Source organism: Myiozetetes cayanensis, unplaced genomic scaffold (assembly GCF_022539395.1).
Source record: "Myiozetetes cayanensis isolate MyiCay16 unplaced genomic scaffold, myiCay2020 scf5-8, whole genome shotgun sequence".
NCBI classification, from domain to species: domain Eukaryota; kingdom Metazoa; phylum Chordata; class Aves; order Passeriformes; family Tyrannidae; genus Myiozetetes; species Myiozetetes cayanensis.
The window spans coordinates 27,605,413-27,622,228 of NW_026087742.1; the positions used below are offsets into that span (position 1 = coordinate 27,605,413).

Genomic DNA, 16,816 nt, shown 5'->3' on the forward strand with positions numbered 1-16,816 from the left:
GCGGCCCTTCCGCAGTCCCTGCCCGCCCACCTCTCACGCTCCTCCCTGTCCTTCCGTGAGCTATTGCCTTCTCTGGTCACTTCGCTGTGCCTGCTGTGAATGCCGGCCCGGGAGGAGGAGGAGGGGTGGGGGCGGGAGCCGCGGCTCTGCGGAGGGCCGGGAGGGAGCCCGTGCCCTTCTCCATGGCGAGGCCGGGGGACAGCAGGCTCCCGAGGAGGGAAGCCGGGAGCTGACTCAGCGGAGCAGTGCAGCATGTTTTCCCGGGAGCACGGCTTCCCTGCCGGATCAGCAAGCGATTTACGTGCTACTGGCCCTTTTGTCCCCCCACCCTCGATTTTCCCATACTTGTTCCTCCTCCATTCACCTAAACCCTTCCCTTTTCCCATCTCTGGTCCCTCCCCTAGCCATCCCACAAGAAGTTCTGTGCAGTGCCAAAACGCTTCCCTCTGCATCCTGTCACGTGCCACAGTCCCCTCCCATGAGCAGGAGCTCTTCCTAGTCCTAAGACGTGGTCCTAATGATTCATCTGGCTGTAATCTTAATTTTCAACAAAGCAGCTTTCTGAACTAAGACTAACTTTAACTCAAGGATGAAAAATGTGAACTACCGGTAGTAGTTCGTGACCTGTCCCTGAAATCTTTTCCTAACATGCGATTTCAGGGCAGTGAAATAAATCGTTAAGAAAAGATTTGGGAGAGAGCTGGGAAACACCAGTGTGAAGTCTTTACCAGACATATTGGTAGACACAGTGTGAAAAAGGAATTCATGAACGACTGAATTAAACAAAAAAATAATCTAATGGGAAGAATTAGTAGGGCCTTTCCAAAGGAAAATACTGCCTTGCATCTTTCTCAAGGGGTCAAAAACACTGCAGTGTGAATTTAACAGATGCTATAAAGTCACTGCCTTAGACATCCTCTGAGGTCTGGGGTTTTCTTTTTCCGGACCACTGGAGCCTATGGATGTGACTGCTGCTTTCCCATGTGCCAGTTCAGCCAGTAGAGAGCCCGAGAGATTCATAGGTACATACACATAGGACACTAACACAGCCAGCTACACAGACTGCAGTAAGCACTGCTACCTGTAACTCACAACACAATTTCCTTTTGTACCTGATTTTTTAAAAAACTTTAAAGATGGATTTGTAATGAGCTTAGTGTCAGCCTGATTCTCTTGGTTTTCATCCTTCTCTTTAGCCTCAATGAATGATTGTTTCTGATTTAATAACTTGAAGTGATCTGTTACTTATATATAATCCTGTGTGGATCTGTTTTCATCCCCCAAAATAAGAATTTTGCCTGATAGATCTCACAATTAAGCCACTTTACATCTTTCATTAATCTTGTGTTCTATTAATATACTTTCAATACAGTTACTCCAATTATCCTAAAAATGGCCTTGTGTGGGTCCCATTGAGGTGCAGCCATAATGCTCTAAGAGTTTGGCTACAGATTTTAACACTGTGAGCACATTCCCAATATCAATCCACTCATCCCAGTGAGGATTATATACCCCAGTCACTTGGGGAATACTCAGCTTAAATGGATCATGTCAATGACATCAGGTGTTGCCATCTCTGAGGCTCCAGGGATTCCTTCTTCCTGGTCACTGCCTGGTGCCACCAGAGAGAAGTTCTGTCCTGCGTAGAGAGTTTTGACAGCGATAAAATGTCTGCTACACCTTTTTCTGGCGTAGAATTGGCTGCCCCTGTCAGTTGCTGCTGCCTTTTCCTGTTCCTTGCAAACATCTCCATTTCTACTTTCCCAGTTTTTCTGTTAGTGAGTCAGGAAAAGTAGATAGCGTGATGCTGTTAAATCACAGGGATGTACGTGTTTCTCTCCTTCCATGTCTCACAGCATGCCTGTCAGGCCTTGTTGATGCTGTTGCACAAGCAATCCACAAGCATACCTTTTTCAAAGACTTGGATGAAACAGAATTTTGATTATTTTCTTGCAGTTCATTCTCCATTCATAATAATCCCCAGAAAGATGTCCCATGTGTCTTGGAGGAAAAGCACAAATTTGAGAAAAGATCTTTGAACAGTTTCTAATAAGAAAATACCATAATTTAACAGATTAACTGAGTAAAACAAAATAATTGCAACTACAATATTTAGAAATAAAAGCAGAAAGTGTCCAGGCAGTCTTGGCAACAAGAAATTATAAGGGAAATTTGAAAGATTTTCTTAAAAGTCATGTTTGTTTATCTTGTAAGTATGTAATCACTTCTCTACAAATAACCCAAACTTATGTAAACTAATCCTAAATGTAGGTTGTTCTGGTTCTGCTAGTAGTAGTGGGATTAGCATTTTATGAACAAAGGTATGTTTCCAAAAGTGGTCAGTCCAGCTCAGCAGTCTCTATCAGCATCCCAGCTCTTCAACGTCATCATAGCCTGTATCTTCAAAAGCCAGGCGGTGAAGGTCTCTCAGCCTCAGGGGTCCTGTTTCGGGACATACTAGGACTCCAGTCTGAAAACATAAAGGGAAGAACACTGAGATAGATAAATGCACACTCTGCATCACCTTTATAGGTTGTGCAGGTGTCATTTGTCTCCTCTAGAAATCAGAACCTTAGATATGAGTGACTGTAAAAGACCTGAGAAATGCTTATGTCATTCTGACTTCTGATGATATGCATACATATCCAAAGATAAAGCTTGCTGTTTCCAGAAAACAGGTTACTGTTCTGACTTTAAACACTTTTAATAAAAGCAATTCTTTCTTATAGTGGTTAGATAAAACCTAGCTAATCCCTTGAGGTACCTTCCACCTTGATTATCACTGAGTTTATTACAGTAATTATAGACTGTGAAAACTGAGAGCATTGCTCTTCTAGCCTCACCTGTCTGTGAATCCTTGTTTCTGTCACTTTCTCCAGGCCCAATGATTTCCTGTTCATTCTGCCCATAAAGAGAAGCATCTTTAGGTCCAGGAGCTTCTGTTGCGTCATCATAACCATTTTCCAGGGCATTTTCAGGCAGTGGAGAGATCTCTGGAACAGTACAGGCATTAGTTATAACAGGGAGAGGTCTTCCACTAGAGAAAGCAGTAGCTGATGATCCAGCAATACAGGGCTTTAATACTGACATGTCTGTACTTAACTGGAATCCATCCCTCAGAGAATGTTAGTTTTCACAGTGTTATGGTATATACATATCCTTAATATGTGTATAAACACAAAAATAAATCAAGGCACTCCTATTTTACTTTTTATGGAGCAATCAATACTCAATCTGAATAAGAAAAAGATACCTTATTTGGAATAATTATCTTCTTTATAAGCATTTCAAAACAAGGAAAGGCTTTTAGTTTATTTTTAACTAAAAAAAATATATTAAAATAGCAATAGGAAATAAAATTAAGGACATGGTGCAGCAGAGTCTGATATATAGGCAACTGAGGTCCAGAACTGCTTGTGACTTTTGCAGTTGATCTCTTGGAGACCAGGCAGCAGCTAAAGGATCAGTTTTAGGAAATTTCAGTTCTTCTTGAAACACTTGCTCTCCTTCAGCTAATTCAAATTTAAGAAAACAAACCAAATCAAAACCATCCCCCACCACCCAACTGAGAATCTGCATTTTCTTCAGATCTCTTGGATTAAAATTTCCTAATAAACTCAAATTGTATGCCAGTGTTCTTATCTGGAGCATGTCTTTCCTCTGTCTTAATTCTCCCCATTTTTCTCAGAAATGAAGCAATAGTTTACAATCTGTTACAGTTGAAATTTCTGGGAGAAGCAGTTGTCAAATTGTTGGATTCATGTGACTGGATACTGTGGAGTGTGTAATACTACCAGCAAACATTTATTTCGAACTTCTCATACAGAAGAGAAAACTAGCACTTGTATATGAGGTTGTATGACGTTCTTCCACCATGAGAGTTGAAAAGAAAATTTTGGTTCACATCAAAACACCACTAGCACATGAAGTGCAGCAATGAAAAGGTTTTAATCATTAATAATGCTTTCGATAATAAAAGCTACCATGATCTGGGATCTCTTTCTTTGTACATTCCTCATCTTTCATTACCTTGAGTTGCTCCAGGACCATTTTCTTCATCATTGTCCCCTCTATAAAACTGTACCTTTGTTTTTGAACTCTCTGAATAAGAATCTAGGCAAATGAGAAAGAATGTGGTATCAGATTAAACTCTCCTTAACTGCTAAGACTGCATCATGAGAAAAAGAGCAGGCTAGAGGAATACCATCCAAAGATTCTTTGGCAGTCAGCATTACTCCTGCAAGGCTTACAGTGGAATAACCAAAAATCCCTCAGGGGCTCCATAACATCTCTCATGGCTCATGGGGGAGACAAGCCACAGAGGGAGAAAAGCAATCCAGAGGAGGAAGCCTACAGGGGTACAGTTGCTGGCAGAGAGATGCAAATAATTCCTTTATTTGTACCTGCTTTAAATAATTGCAGCAAGAGGCTTTTATTTGTTTGTTTATTTGTTTGTTTGTTTGTTTTGTTTGACCTATACTGATCTATGGTCTATGGCTGCACAAAACAAGTTGTCCTTAGGAGAGGAATTGGCAGAGTCCACTGGGCAGGAAACTCCTCTCCTCAAATCTAGGAAAATTTTTAGTTTTCCAGTAGATTTGGGAGCTACAAAGTATCAGACTGGGATCAGGGCCACCAGAAAGTGCTTTCTCTTGAGAAGAGCAAGATGTACAAACCTGAGAGGTAAGTCACGACCTGCTTTTCCCTCATCAGGTTATAATCAATCTCTTCATAGACAGCCTCAGAGAAGGGGTCATAGGATAGTCTGGAGTCTGAAAGTAAAAGGTAATGATCACTCACAGTCTCTGCTCATACTCAAGTTGGATTCCTGAAAAGGACAAGTGCCCTAAAGGGGCTACATGGCCAAGCAGGTACCTAGAAAGTCACCAAGATGTGCTGACTGAGAATAAGCACTGCCTGGCTATTTCACTGCCAGAAAGTGAGTGAAAATCTTGGTGTGGCAACAGATGCAGCTCATCACAGTCACCCACCCCCTCAGCCTCCCCAGCCAACTAAACACTAGCCAACCATGTCAAGGAGGCATTTCATACCAGTCCTGAGGGACCCACCTCTCTGCTGTGCCCTGGCACGTTGGATCTGTCTAGCAAGAATGGCAAGGACCAGGCAAAGAAGGGTCCCCAGGATAATGCAGAAGATGACAGGCATTGAAAGTCTCGTGTTGTCTGTTGCAGGACGGCGGGGGGGATCTGAATGGAAATGAAAAAGAAACAGGAAGGGAATCAGATGTCCCAGAGAGCTGTTCCTCTCTATAGCTCCTGCTGTGCCCACGCTAGCAGGGTAAGGCAGGTCACCTGCTGCCCAGTCATGGGTCCTGCTCAAGCAGATAAAATTCGGCAGCTGGGGATAGTGCCACACAGTTTTCCTTTACAAAAGGCTGAAGGAGATGCTTTCTGGTGAGCTGAAATGAACTGCTGATTTATCTGCTAGGTAATATCAGGGACAATAAATTGTCATTTGATGCGAAAAAGAAAGGGGAAAGAAGGAAGAAGGAATTTACCTGCTCTAGTGGGTGGTGCTGTTGTTTCTGTCATACCTGCAAAAGGAAAGTGAGTCCACATTAAGGAAGAGGCAAGTGTGAAAAATAGGGAGAACATCTTCATATCATTTGTGAGTTCCTGCAGTCAAAATTATGAAAGGGCTAGTCACTGGGAAGTACATCTGATGTAATGCTCCTCTATCTGCCTTCTTCCAAGATCTGTGTAATAAAGGACCAGTCACTAACCAGAGCAATTCACAGCAGCATCTTCCTTATGATCACAGTTTTTGTCAAACAAAGACTTAGCAGGACAGTCCCAGAGAGACAGCTCTGTTCCTTTACAGTGCACCTTCTCCAGCCAGATGGGGCCAGTCCCTTCCCCAAAGGCAGCTTCACTCAGAGCAGAGACAGCAGATCCACAGCCCAGCTGCCTGCATACAACATTAGCATCTGCCATGTCCCAGGTGTCATCACAGATTGTTCCCCAGGAACCTTGGTGCCAAATCTCCACTCTGCCTGAACATTCATCTTCTCCTCCTATGACTCGTAACTTCTCCCTGTCTGCAAAACACAGAAACCTTCTGTTTTACTGAAAGAGCAGGAAGGTTCAGAGAGACCAATAAGGAAAAACAAAGAGGTCAAGGTACCTGAACAACTTGTAGAGTTTGGACACTTAGCAAATGTGGCTGGAGATGTTGCCTCTTTTCGTCCTGCAGAATTTAAATAGTGAAGTAAATAATTTTATTATTTTTGGAAAAAAAGTAAGGGAGTGTAAATTGCCTGAAAATTAACCATCAAGTTAATTTTTTCCTGATATATATGTGGGGCCTGCTTAGTTCTTAACGGATTGCTGTTTGGCTATTGCTATAAGTAAAATAATCTTCCTGCTGGTTATGCTTTCTTCTCACATGGGGCAGCTACAATCCCTTTCAGGATATCCAAATGTCACCTAGAGTTCATTTATATTATAGTGAATATATATGAATATAGATATTCATACCCAGGGGTATGAAATACTGTCACAAGAGTAGGCATTAGAAGTGTATCTTTAGAGCCAAACTGATTTTTACACTTGTCCATGGCTATGAGCATGTACATGTGTGCATGTACGTACATATGCACTGATATGCCTCCATACATGTAGAAACACATATCTGCCTCTGGACATCTTGAGAAGTCTGATCTGAACTCAGATCTTGCAGACTGATTGTATATCATAGATTTTTGCTTTAAAAATATGCAATGGCACTGTCCTATTAGGGAATTCCTTAGGATTTCCACTGGGTAACTGCACTCTGTACAGTCATGTAATTTTAATTTGCTCATTTACGTCAAGGATGTAGGCAAAAATGTTTCTACCATTTGTGTGAAACTAGAAATAATGTATATTATTTACCATATAACAAGCAAACATAAGGTAGTTACTGCAATGTCCTGATATGTGTGCATAGGTTAATGTCTCGGCAATCCTATACAATGCATTTCTGGTTACCAGTGCAAGAAATGTGGGTCTCTTCTGCTCGGTTATCACATGACTGAGGATCCCAGGGGTCTGACTGACATTGCCAGAGAGAACTATGTTGCTCAGTACACTCGATGTGGTCCAGCCATGTGGGCCCAGAACCTCTGCCGTATTCGAAATCTTCTGCAATTTCCCCTCCATCTCCACAGTTCAGGTGTTTGCATACAGTTACTGCAGTGAGTTGAGTCATACGATTGGAACAAATGCTCCCCCATGTCCCATTGTAGAAAACTTCTAGACGCCCAGCACAGTCATTGCCATTCACCAGCCTCAGAGCCAAGAAATCTGGAAGTGAAGACATAAAAGTGGAATTAGGGAGCCTGATTCTGCTAGGAACTTGGCTGTGATGAGTGAAATCCAGACATGTATTACTATATGCTAGGGCTTTGATAGTAAAAGACATTTGGTCTTCCTCATACTAGTGATTGCTGGCCACTGACTTAGTAAATTCAGCTAATCCTGACTTAGTAAATTCAGCTAATCCTGATCCAGGATCAATATGTGCTGATTGGCAAAGGGCCAGTAGGCATTTTTGCCATGTAGTTGTGGTTGCTCTTCCCTAAGTGGTAGTGAATCCTTTAACCTAAAATTCAGAACAACTAGTCTAGGGCATAACTTAAATGATCTGTCTGCACTCACTTCAGTGGCACTCAGCTGCATATGCAACTAGGACTTCTTGCTTTAGAGGGTAGTAGTTATTTTCTGTTCCTTTGTGGCTCTGATTGAGAGTGCCAACAGTGTCTCTCATCTCTTGAGATGCTCAGTGCCACAAGTTTCTTATGACATGGGGATTTTTTCCTGTCTGTGTATTTAACCATTTTTTTTACAGTGTTAACTACCTGTATTGGTTCTACCTTATTGTGGAGCATGGATGCTCCACAGGCTCCAGTCCCTTCAGAGTTCGTACCAGCTCCATCAGGGGCCCTGACAGGCTGCACTCCCTTCAGGAGCTGCACCTGGACCTGTGTGGGTCCTCCACAGTCTGCAGTCCTTTCAGGATTGTACCTGTTCCAGTGTGACTTATCCACAGGCCACAGCCCTCTCAGAGACATACCTCCTCTGGTATGGAAACCATGTCTCCAGCTGTGTCCCCATCAGTGTCTTTTTCCATTTCTCTTTCATTTCTCCTCTCTCTTGCAACTGCCACTCTGTCTTAATTATGCATGAGCAGAGCCACCATAATCTACTTCAATTTTCTGATGCTTTGGTGCACAGCGGGTTGTTTTCATTGGTTTCAGAGCCAGCTGCAACTGACTGTAATGGACACACAGCCCCTTGCTGTAGAAATCTTTACAAACACCACACACATCTTGTGTCTGTGTCTGTGTGTGTGTCTGTGTGTTAATGCAACATTTTGCATCTTGGTGGGACCAAGAGGATATACTGACCAACTAGGCTTGTAATCAGGACAGCAAGAGGTTGTCCAAGCAAGTCTCCACTATTCACTGCTTCCCTTTCATGTAACCCTCCTGTTTGAACCCACAAGCTCAGAAAAACGTTTTCCAAACACACCTGAGCACAGGACTCCAGCATCCTCTTTGTGTTGGCAATTGTGCTGGCCCCATGCCCTAGAGGGACATGCCCAGAGATCAGATTCAGCCCCAGTGCAATTCACATCATCCAGCCAGATCTGTCCTGAACCTTTGCCATAATGAGCAGAGACAAATGCCTCAATGGCATGTCCACATCCAAGCTGTTTGCAAACAACATTAGCATCTGATAGATCCCAGTTATCATCACAGATGGTGCCCCAGATGCCATCATGATAAACCTCTACTCTCCCAGCGCAGCGCTTTGTCCCGTTCACCAGCCTGATCTGTTTGCTACCTGTAGGAGGAAAAGCCAGCTGTCAAGTTGCAACACAACCAAGATGCAGAGGTCAGCAGAGTGGCTGTACTTTGAAAACATTTTTAAGACATCATCATGTTTTCGTTATATTACAATTCTTCTGCTGTGGTTGCTTAGGCCAAACTTGTTTGAGGCTAGGTAGTTTGAGACTTGTTTGAGGCTAGGTAGTTTGAGGGAAAGGTCTACTCCTCCCTCTTGTAAATGTTTGAATAATTCCTGTGAGATGTTGCAAACAAGGATCATACTGAGTATATCCAGAGGTCACCTTATCTTATAAAGCCAGAGAAGATATTCTTTATCTATACTCATTTAGTTAGATAGAGACAGTTCCTGTTACAGATGGGTTACAAAACCAGAGAAGAGTAGAAACAGTTGTAATATTCTTTAGAAAGGCTGCAGGTATCTATAAATATAGAAATGTCACAAAATAAAAGCTATATAATTCTTCAAATATCAGTCAGAATATGTGGCAATCATGGCCAAATTAGTGTTCTTATGGCTTCTGATACTTCTATTCTAATACTTCTTTTTGATTCTGGAAGATAAATTCTTTAAGAAATTCAAATGAACAAAGCATGATGTAAATTACACATGCTGCCTTAACTATCAAGCTCAGACTCGTGCCTATTTAAGATCTGCTGAGACCACAGCAGAGGGTGGCCTGGAGCCAACCCTAGGAAACATTCTGTACCTTTCACACAGTAACTCGCCTGAACAAATCACACCAACGTCTTCAGAAACTCCCATTGGCACTGTCTGATACTGGTAGGTCTTGCAGAGCATCAGCTGAGTTTCATTTCCAGTACACTGGACACTCCTTAAGCCAACAAGACCCATACCTCGCTCAGACTTTGGAAGGTAATAGGCTTTCTCGGCAGTTCCACACTGAAGCTGTCTGCATACCACCTGAGCATCCCTAATGTTCCAGTCGTCATCCAGGACTCTGCTCCACACACCATGGAGTGCCATCTCAACTCGCCCATCACAGCGGCTCTCACCACCTGAGAGTCTGAGTGATTCAGCAGGACCTGGGCTCAAGAGAGTTGGAAAATATATTGAGGAATATCTACTGCTCTTGCTGTAGTACGAATAACTTACAGGAGACATATGGAAGACAAATTTCCATGTTGGTAAAAAATTAATTCTCACCACTGATTAAGGAGACTGCCTGTGCTAAGGCTTTGTTTGCTTTCATGCACAGAAGGGTCTGCAATGGGAAGCAAGAATGGCTTTCTCAGCTCGGAGATTAGATCCTGTGGGAAGTCAGGCACATCTAAACAATGTGAATCCCTCTACTAAATCAAGTTTCTATGCTGAAACAAAGGCTGGAGGGGTGGTGTAAAAGAAAGGAAAGAGTATTAAAGACAGACTGACACACCAGCCTCGCTTGTGAGAGTGAGATCACTAGCACTGCTCTGGTCTGAAATTGCACTACCCATAAAAGGCCACTTCTGACTTACCTGAGCAAATTACAGTGGCTACTTCTTTGGCTGAACAGGTTGGATTGCCCAAAGTCACTTGAGCACAATCCCACAGGCAGGACTCTGTCCCTTCACAGTGAAAAGCATCTCTCCATATAGTCCCATTCCAATCCACTGAATGGTCTTCCATATGGATTGACTTTGCATAGCCACAGTTCAGCTGATGGCAGAGAATGCTGGCAGCTTGCAAATTCCAGTGAGAGTGGCAGAGTCTTCCCCACGTGCCTTCATGTCGGATCTCCACTATGCCAGAGCATGTGGTGCCATTCACCAACCTGCCCCCTGGACACCCTAGATGTAAGAGAAAGTGAGTACTGAGACTTTACATTTGTAACTGCTCATGGGCACAACCTGGAAGTGACTGGGAACTGGGAATGAGTTTTCCTTATCATTCACTAGTAAAAATGATTTCACTGGGCCACTGGAACTTCCATACTCATAACTAGACTTCAGTCCACCCTATTTTACTTAGAAGAATGACGAAAAATCAGGATCTGGTCTCCCTTGCCATTTTTAAAATCAAGGCACTGGGTTTTGGTGCTCTGCATTGACCAACAGACCTTAATTGTGAGACCAGCCTCACCTAGGGCCTACAGCATTATGCATCCTCAGACTGCTGGTTCAAGCCTCACTTAAACCTGGGTCAGGAATTCAGTTCCTTGCCTCAAGTATGTGACAGGTGTAAGTGTCTCCAGTCTTCTCTCCTGCTATGTCTGGCTGTTCTCTCAGCTGGACCTTACATTTGATTGATTGCTTTGACCTGTTTGGGACTGTCTATAGACCTTATTACCAATACTCTGTCCTCTCTGCAGATGCTTTAGACTGTGCCTTGGTGGTAAGGATTCTGCTTGTGCTTTCCTCACTCTGTACCCCCAGCTCATCCTACCTTGTGGAGCAGCCCTGCTCTTGCTGTTCCCTGACACTAGGAGCCTTTCACAGGGAGCAGCCTTATGGTACAGATGAAGTGCAGCCTTGACTCCTGTAGCAGCAGACAAAAGACAGAACCTGACTCCACAGACTCCCTCTGAATTTTGGGTCAGTATCTTTCCTCAAAGAAGGAGTTTTTCTGTTCTCCTCATATACCTTTCCACTACTCACCTGAGCATACCACACGAGCATCTTTTCCAGCAGGGCATTCATCATGACCTAGCACACTCACAGGACAGTCTCTCAGGAGAGGGTCATTCTTCTTGCAGCTGAATGTGCCATTCCAGACAGATCCATTTCCTTTCCCGAAGGACTGTCCACCTGGTATCCATAGGGCAACTCCACAGTCTAGCTGCTGGCAGAGGACATTGGCAGCTGGTAAATCCCACAGGTAGTCACAGAGGGTTCCCCATGTGCCTCCATGAAGAAGCTCTACTCTCCCTGAACATGTGGTACTGCCATTTGCCAGCCTGTACCCGCCATAGCCTGCAGGAAGAATAAAGGAACTTAGCTGTTACTTGTTGGGTTTTGTGCTACTGCACTGAAAATTGTAAGAGAGCTCTAGCTGCCATAAACTAGCTGCAAGGAACTGGCACTAACTGTGTCTCAGGTTATTGGAAAGCATGTTAGACCAGGATGTTGATAAGCCAGCTCTGAAAAAGAAGTCTGTCTTGTCCATGTTGTAGCCTGCACTGCATGACTAAAAGCCTTTTGATTCTAAGTTCAGTCTCTCCTTTTCTTCCTTGCCCTCTCTTCCCCCCACAGTACTGCTGCTACCTTGCAACATCTTTTCTTGCAGAGGCAGTTCTGGCACTGCTCTGCATGTGAGAAACTCAGAGTAGGTGCTGCCAGTAGCACTCTTGTCTCCCAGTAGTTGGTCATCTCATGTTTCCCAGTAAGCAGCAACTGCAGTGTGCAATTCTGAGCTTTTATCCATGCACCAGCATAAGGCTCTGAACACAACAGGCCATACTCATCAGCATATTCACAATGAAGTTAAGTGTGGCATGGGTAGGACTATGGTGTGCTACTACCAGCCCCATGCAGTCCCTCTGTCTTCTCACACTGTTACTTCCTATCTTTATGTGGTCCTTGCATAGTATCCCCAATGAGAGCTGGATTTCAGCTCTGAGCAGAGACTCTTGAGAGATAGAGACAGGAGCCAAGACTTGTTAGATACCTTAACTGAGCTTTTTGGCTGCTATGGCTCCCCAGCCAGTGCTCCAGGTCTTGAAACAGACTGCAGCCCTTTGACTGGGAAACAAACATGAACTGCAGTCCTTATCCAGGCTATTTTTGTGACAGGGTGTTGCCAGAAGCTCTGCCCCAGGCTTAGTTAACCCCTTTGAATTTGTGGCCTCAGGAAAGAAGCTGTGTTTGCTAGGTGTAATCTTCACTTTTGCAGGGGTTGGCAGTACATTAGCTGTATTTACATCCCCCAGCAGCCATGATTGTATGGAGTTCTTAAATAGTGTTACCTGTCAGTCACAAATAAAGTCATCTAGTCCCCTGACAACGTTTTTTTTAATAACTGAATTTTGTAACTTGTGCCTCCTTCAATCTTTTGGAGGTATGATACCTCTCCCAGTTTAATAATTAGCTGAAGTGCCAGGGGTTAACATACACACTGGCACCACAGGAAATAAATTAATTTCTCCATATTCCTGATTGTCTTCGCTAACCATTTCTCTTTTTATTTATAAGAGAAAGACATGTAAAGAATTCTCAGCACTACTGAGTGCATATCTCTAATAGTACAAAAGAAATTCCAGCCCTTTTGAGATCTGCCTCTAGTGATTAGAACAGCCCATGTTAAATGCAGACTCTCAGTGGAGTGAATGAGAGATGGTAGGGCTGCTCTTTGTTATTTCCTGGCCTCCCTTGAGGCATGATAGGGGAAGCATCCAAGAATCCTGAGGACCACAGAAATGAGTGTGCAGAGACTCTGAACTGTGAGTTAACAGGAAGAAGACATATAGGACCCAATAAATTATGTTCATCAGTCCAAAGTCTCACCTGAACATACAACGGTGGCATCATGAGAGCACGTGTTAGTGTGGTGTAGGTTCCTGGGACAGTGTGCAAGGTGAGTCTCGTTCCCTACACAGTGAAACTCTTCTTGCCAGATCAGTTCATGTCTGTCACCAAAGTGAGTTCCTTTCAAGGTATCCACAGCCTGGCCACACTCTAACTCATTACATATAACAGAGGCAGTTTTGAAATCAATGTGTGAAAAACAGACAGTAGCCCAAGTTTCTTCTTGCTTTACTTTCAGATTTCCTGAGCAGGCAGTGTCTCCTCCAGTCAGACGTAGACCAGAGAAGCCTGGGAAAAAAACCACACAAACCATAAGAAACCCAGAATCAAAGGTTGGTTGTACTGACCTAATTTCATAACTCCTGTACCTTCGTGGACAAGTCACGTCACTTCTCTTAGGACCACTGATACTTTTAAATAATGATTGGGGCAATTCCTGTATGCCACTGACAAGAAAGAAAATGGTGTATGAGATGACTTATTTCTTAGTATATGAAAATATTAAGTCCTTGGGAAGCTTTAGAGGTAGGGAATCTTTGAACCAATGACTGAGAAGTAGCAACTGCTAAACAGATAAATAAATATCCATTTACTAATGTGTGTCCTTGAGATTTCATTATTTAAATGAATAGGAAGCCAAAGCTTCCTTCTTTCCAGGAAGAGGAAACAGGAAATGTTGCACCCATCTTCATAAAAGGCTAAAAAGACGACTGAAGATCTACAGGCTGATCAACCTCACTTTGGTACCTGCGAAAATTATGGAGTAACTCCCCTGGGACACATTTCTCGGCTCAGGAAGGTGAATGGGAAGAATCAGAATGGATTTACTGAGGGTGTATCATGGCTGTAGGACCTTATTGCTTTGTCTGATGAAAGTGGATTTATGAATGAGGGGACAGCAACTGGTGTAATTTACCTCATATTTAGAACAGTCATTAACTCTGTCCTGCACAATATTCTAATGTCCAAAAACTAGGATATTATAGTTTGGGAGGAAGGACAACATGGTTAAACAGCTGAGTGAATGGTCAGGCTCTGAATAGTGATTGGTGGGTTGCACTTTGCCTGAAGACTGGTGGCAAGTGGAATACCACTTTGTTGGGTCTTTCCTGGGTCCCATTCTGCTCAGGGTCATTACCAACAACCTGGAGGAGGTGATGTTATCATTTTGGGGAGGTGGAGGGAGATAACCACGAAAGCAGAGCTGCCGTTCTGAGATCTAGACAGACTGTATTAATGGGCTGACAGGAACCTTTTATAAATCGAAAAGGACAAATGTAAGGTTTGTAGCTGGGAAGGAAAAACCTCTTGCAGTCGTCCTTTATCCAAAGAGCAAAACCAAGCACATCTTGCAGAAGAAGCAGCCAAACAGATATTGGATTTGTTTGCCACTGAAGACTGTCGTGTCTTAGCTTACGTGAAGATCTGGAGAAGAAAGGCAGTTGTATGGCATAACCCTGTATTTACTTGCTTCTCCATCTACACCCCATTCCCAGTCATGGAGAAGTTTAGTGCTGCTGTCCTGTTGCCTGTGAGAGCTGTGATAGAAACAAATAGTTTCTTTTTCTGTTCTATGTCATTTGATATGCCCATTGTGTGTTATCACTGTGTTCAGGCAAAGTAGACTTGCACTTGTAGTCAGCAGAAGACTTAGTGCTGGTGCAGCTTGCTGTGACTGAATAGAGGCAGTACTAGGACAAAGTCTGATCCCAGTCTTGTATCTTTTTTCTGTTCTACAAGGTTGAATGACTTCTTACCTGAGCAGATCACTCCAATATCAAAGTAATGAGGGCAGGTAAAAGCACCCCATCCTGTATGTGTGCAGTTCCAGAGAGCAAGTTCATCACCACGGCAATCAACTCGATACAACCATGTCGGTCCAGTCCCTTCTCCAAAAGGAGCTCGATTAAGGGCCTGAACAGCAGATCCACATTGTAGTTGCTTACAAACAACCTCAGCATCTTGTATGGTCCAGTCACCGTCACACACAGTTCCCCACTGCTCCTCATGTTTTACTTCCACTCTCCCAGAGCAGGGGCCAGTTCCATTTGATAGCCTCAACTCATCAGCACCTTCAAACACAGAGACAGATCAAGGTTATGGAAAGGACAGTGCCTGATCATGATTATCTGTTACAGATGGCTAATGAGATTATTATTGCTCTTAATTTACTCTTACATCAGACTTAGTTGGTTCACCTTTCTAAATGGTCCAACTCAAAGGTTTTTTGCAAGGAGCTTTATTTGTATTTACAAGTTTGAGCTAAGTGCAGCTCAAATTTAAGTTATTTCTAATGACAGGCAAGCTTTCTCTTCTTCTGACTTAACAGGGCTAGGAAATGCTGTGTGATTCACAAAGCACACCACAACAGACACCAGCAACTGGAGTGGGTGAGGTACCACATGTCAGTGTGTGATTGCCAGTGTATATCAAGCTAGATTATCCTGTGGGTTAATTGACCTGGGAGCCAAGTATGTGTATGTGTCTTTGGAAGAGAGGTAACTGGAGGAGTTGGCTACCAGAGGGATCAGAGGGCCCAGGCCTACTACTGGAGGGATAGTAAGGTCAGCTCAAAGACCCAGCTCAGAGTTGGCTTTCTGGGCTACAAGCACACATTCTTGACTCATGTCCACCTTGTCACCAGCAATTCTGTCTACAGCTCAGAAGGAGAGGTAAGACAGTAATAAGAATATCCAGTTTGTTTCCATTACAGCTTGACTGTTTATGAAACTTGGACTTGGATTCCTATTAGGATGGCCAGTCTGAGTAAAATACAAAACTTTTACAGATGGCTTACCCTTCTTTATCTTAGGATCACCAAGGAGATTGAATCAAAGACAGAAACAGATTTAAACACCTTCTTTTCTCTTTGCCTTAGAAGTTGATAGAATAACAATGTATTTATACTAAATTTACGTACTTTTCTTATATCACTGCCTTATGTGAAATAAAGTATGTACTTACCCAGGGACACCTGAACGGAGAGGAGAAGCAACCACAACACTGGGGCAGAAAGATGTCCTTTTGTTGCCATTTTGATTACAGACAGATGAAACTTCACTCTTTAGGCATTGCCTAGATCAACCTCTGCATGGGCTTTTCTGTGTCTCACAAATAACTACAAAAGAGGAAATATATAGATTCACGTGCTAGCATGAACTAGATGAAGGAACCAATAGAAATATTGTTCACCTTTTTAGACGTTATCAATAGATTAATCTCAAACCTGAAAGAACCAAAACCTCCAATAAAATTTGAAAATTGTGCTTGTGACCTTATATGAAGGATGATTGCACAACTGCTGTGATCATCGGAATTCTTTTACTACGGGACCAACATTGGTGGCACTGGCAGAGCAGTACGCAAAGTGCTTATTTGTCACCTAGTAAAGGAATGTAAAAGTGCAGAACCATGGTCATTTATGAATCAGTTTAGAAGAGAAAAAGGTAAAGAAAATCCCTGAATTTGTAGCTTATCCATCTCATTGGGAAAAACTGTTCTCCA

The 16,816-nt window shown here is 43.1% G+C and overlaps 1 protein-coding gene across 1 annotated transcript; it reads right to left on the minus strand.

Annotated features, from left to right (window-relative positions):
- Positions 1-2,139: 2,139 nt before the first annotated feature.
- Positions 2,140-16,346, minus strand: LOC126648574 (antigen WC1.1-like). Its single transcript, XM_050331745.1, has 15 exons — positions 16,277-16,346; positions 15,070-15,384; positions 13,292-13,600; positions 11,447-11,761; positions 10,328-10,639; positions 9,574-9,895; positions 8,532-8,842; positions 6,990-7,304; positions 6,145-6,207; positions 5,744-6,058; positions 5,519-5,554; positions 5,070-5,207; positions 4,673-4,772; positions 2,844-3,031; positions 2,140-2,470 (listed from the first exon to the last, which is right to left on the minus strand). The coding sequence occupies exons 1-15, from the start codon at positions 16,344-16,346 to the stop codon at positions 2,403-2,405; spliced, it is 3,177 nt and encodes a 1,058-aa protein (XP_050187702.1). The 3' UTR covers positions 2,140-2,402.
- Positions 16,347-16,816: the final 470 nt, after the last annotated feature.

Bases quoted from the DNA above. Each gene is read 5' to 3' on its own strand.
- LOC126648574 (XM_050331745.1), bottom strand. From the start codon at position 16,346: ATGGCAACAAAAGGACATCTTTCTGCCCCAGTGTTGTGGTTGCTTCTC. The intron at 5,555-5,743 runs GTTAGTGACTGG...TTCCTTTTGCAG, and splicing joins TGCTGCTGTGAATTGCTCTG to GTATGACAGAAACAACAGCA. The intron at 2,471-2,843 runs GTGAGGCTAGAA...TTATGTTTTCAG, and splicing joins AAACAAGGATTCACAGACAG to ACTGGAGTCCTAGTATGTCC.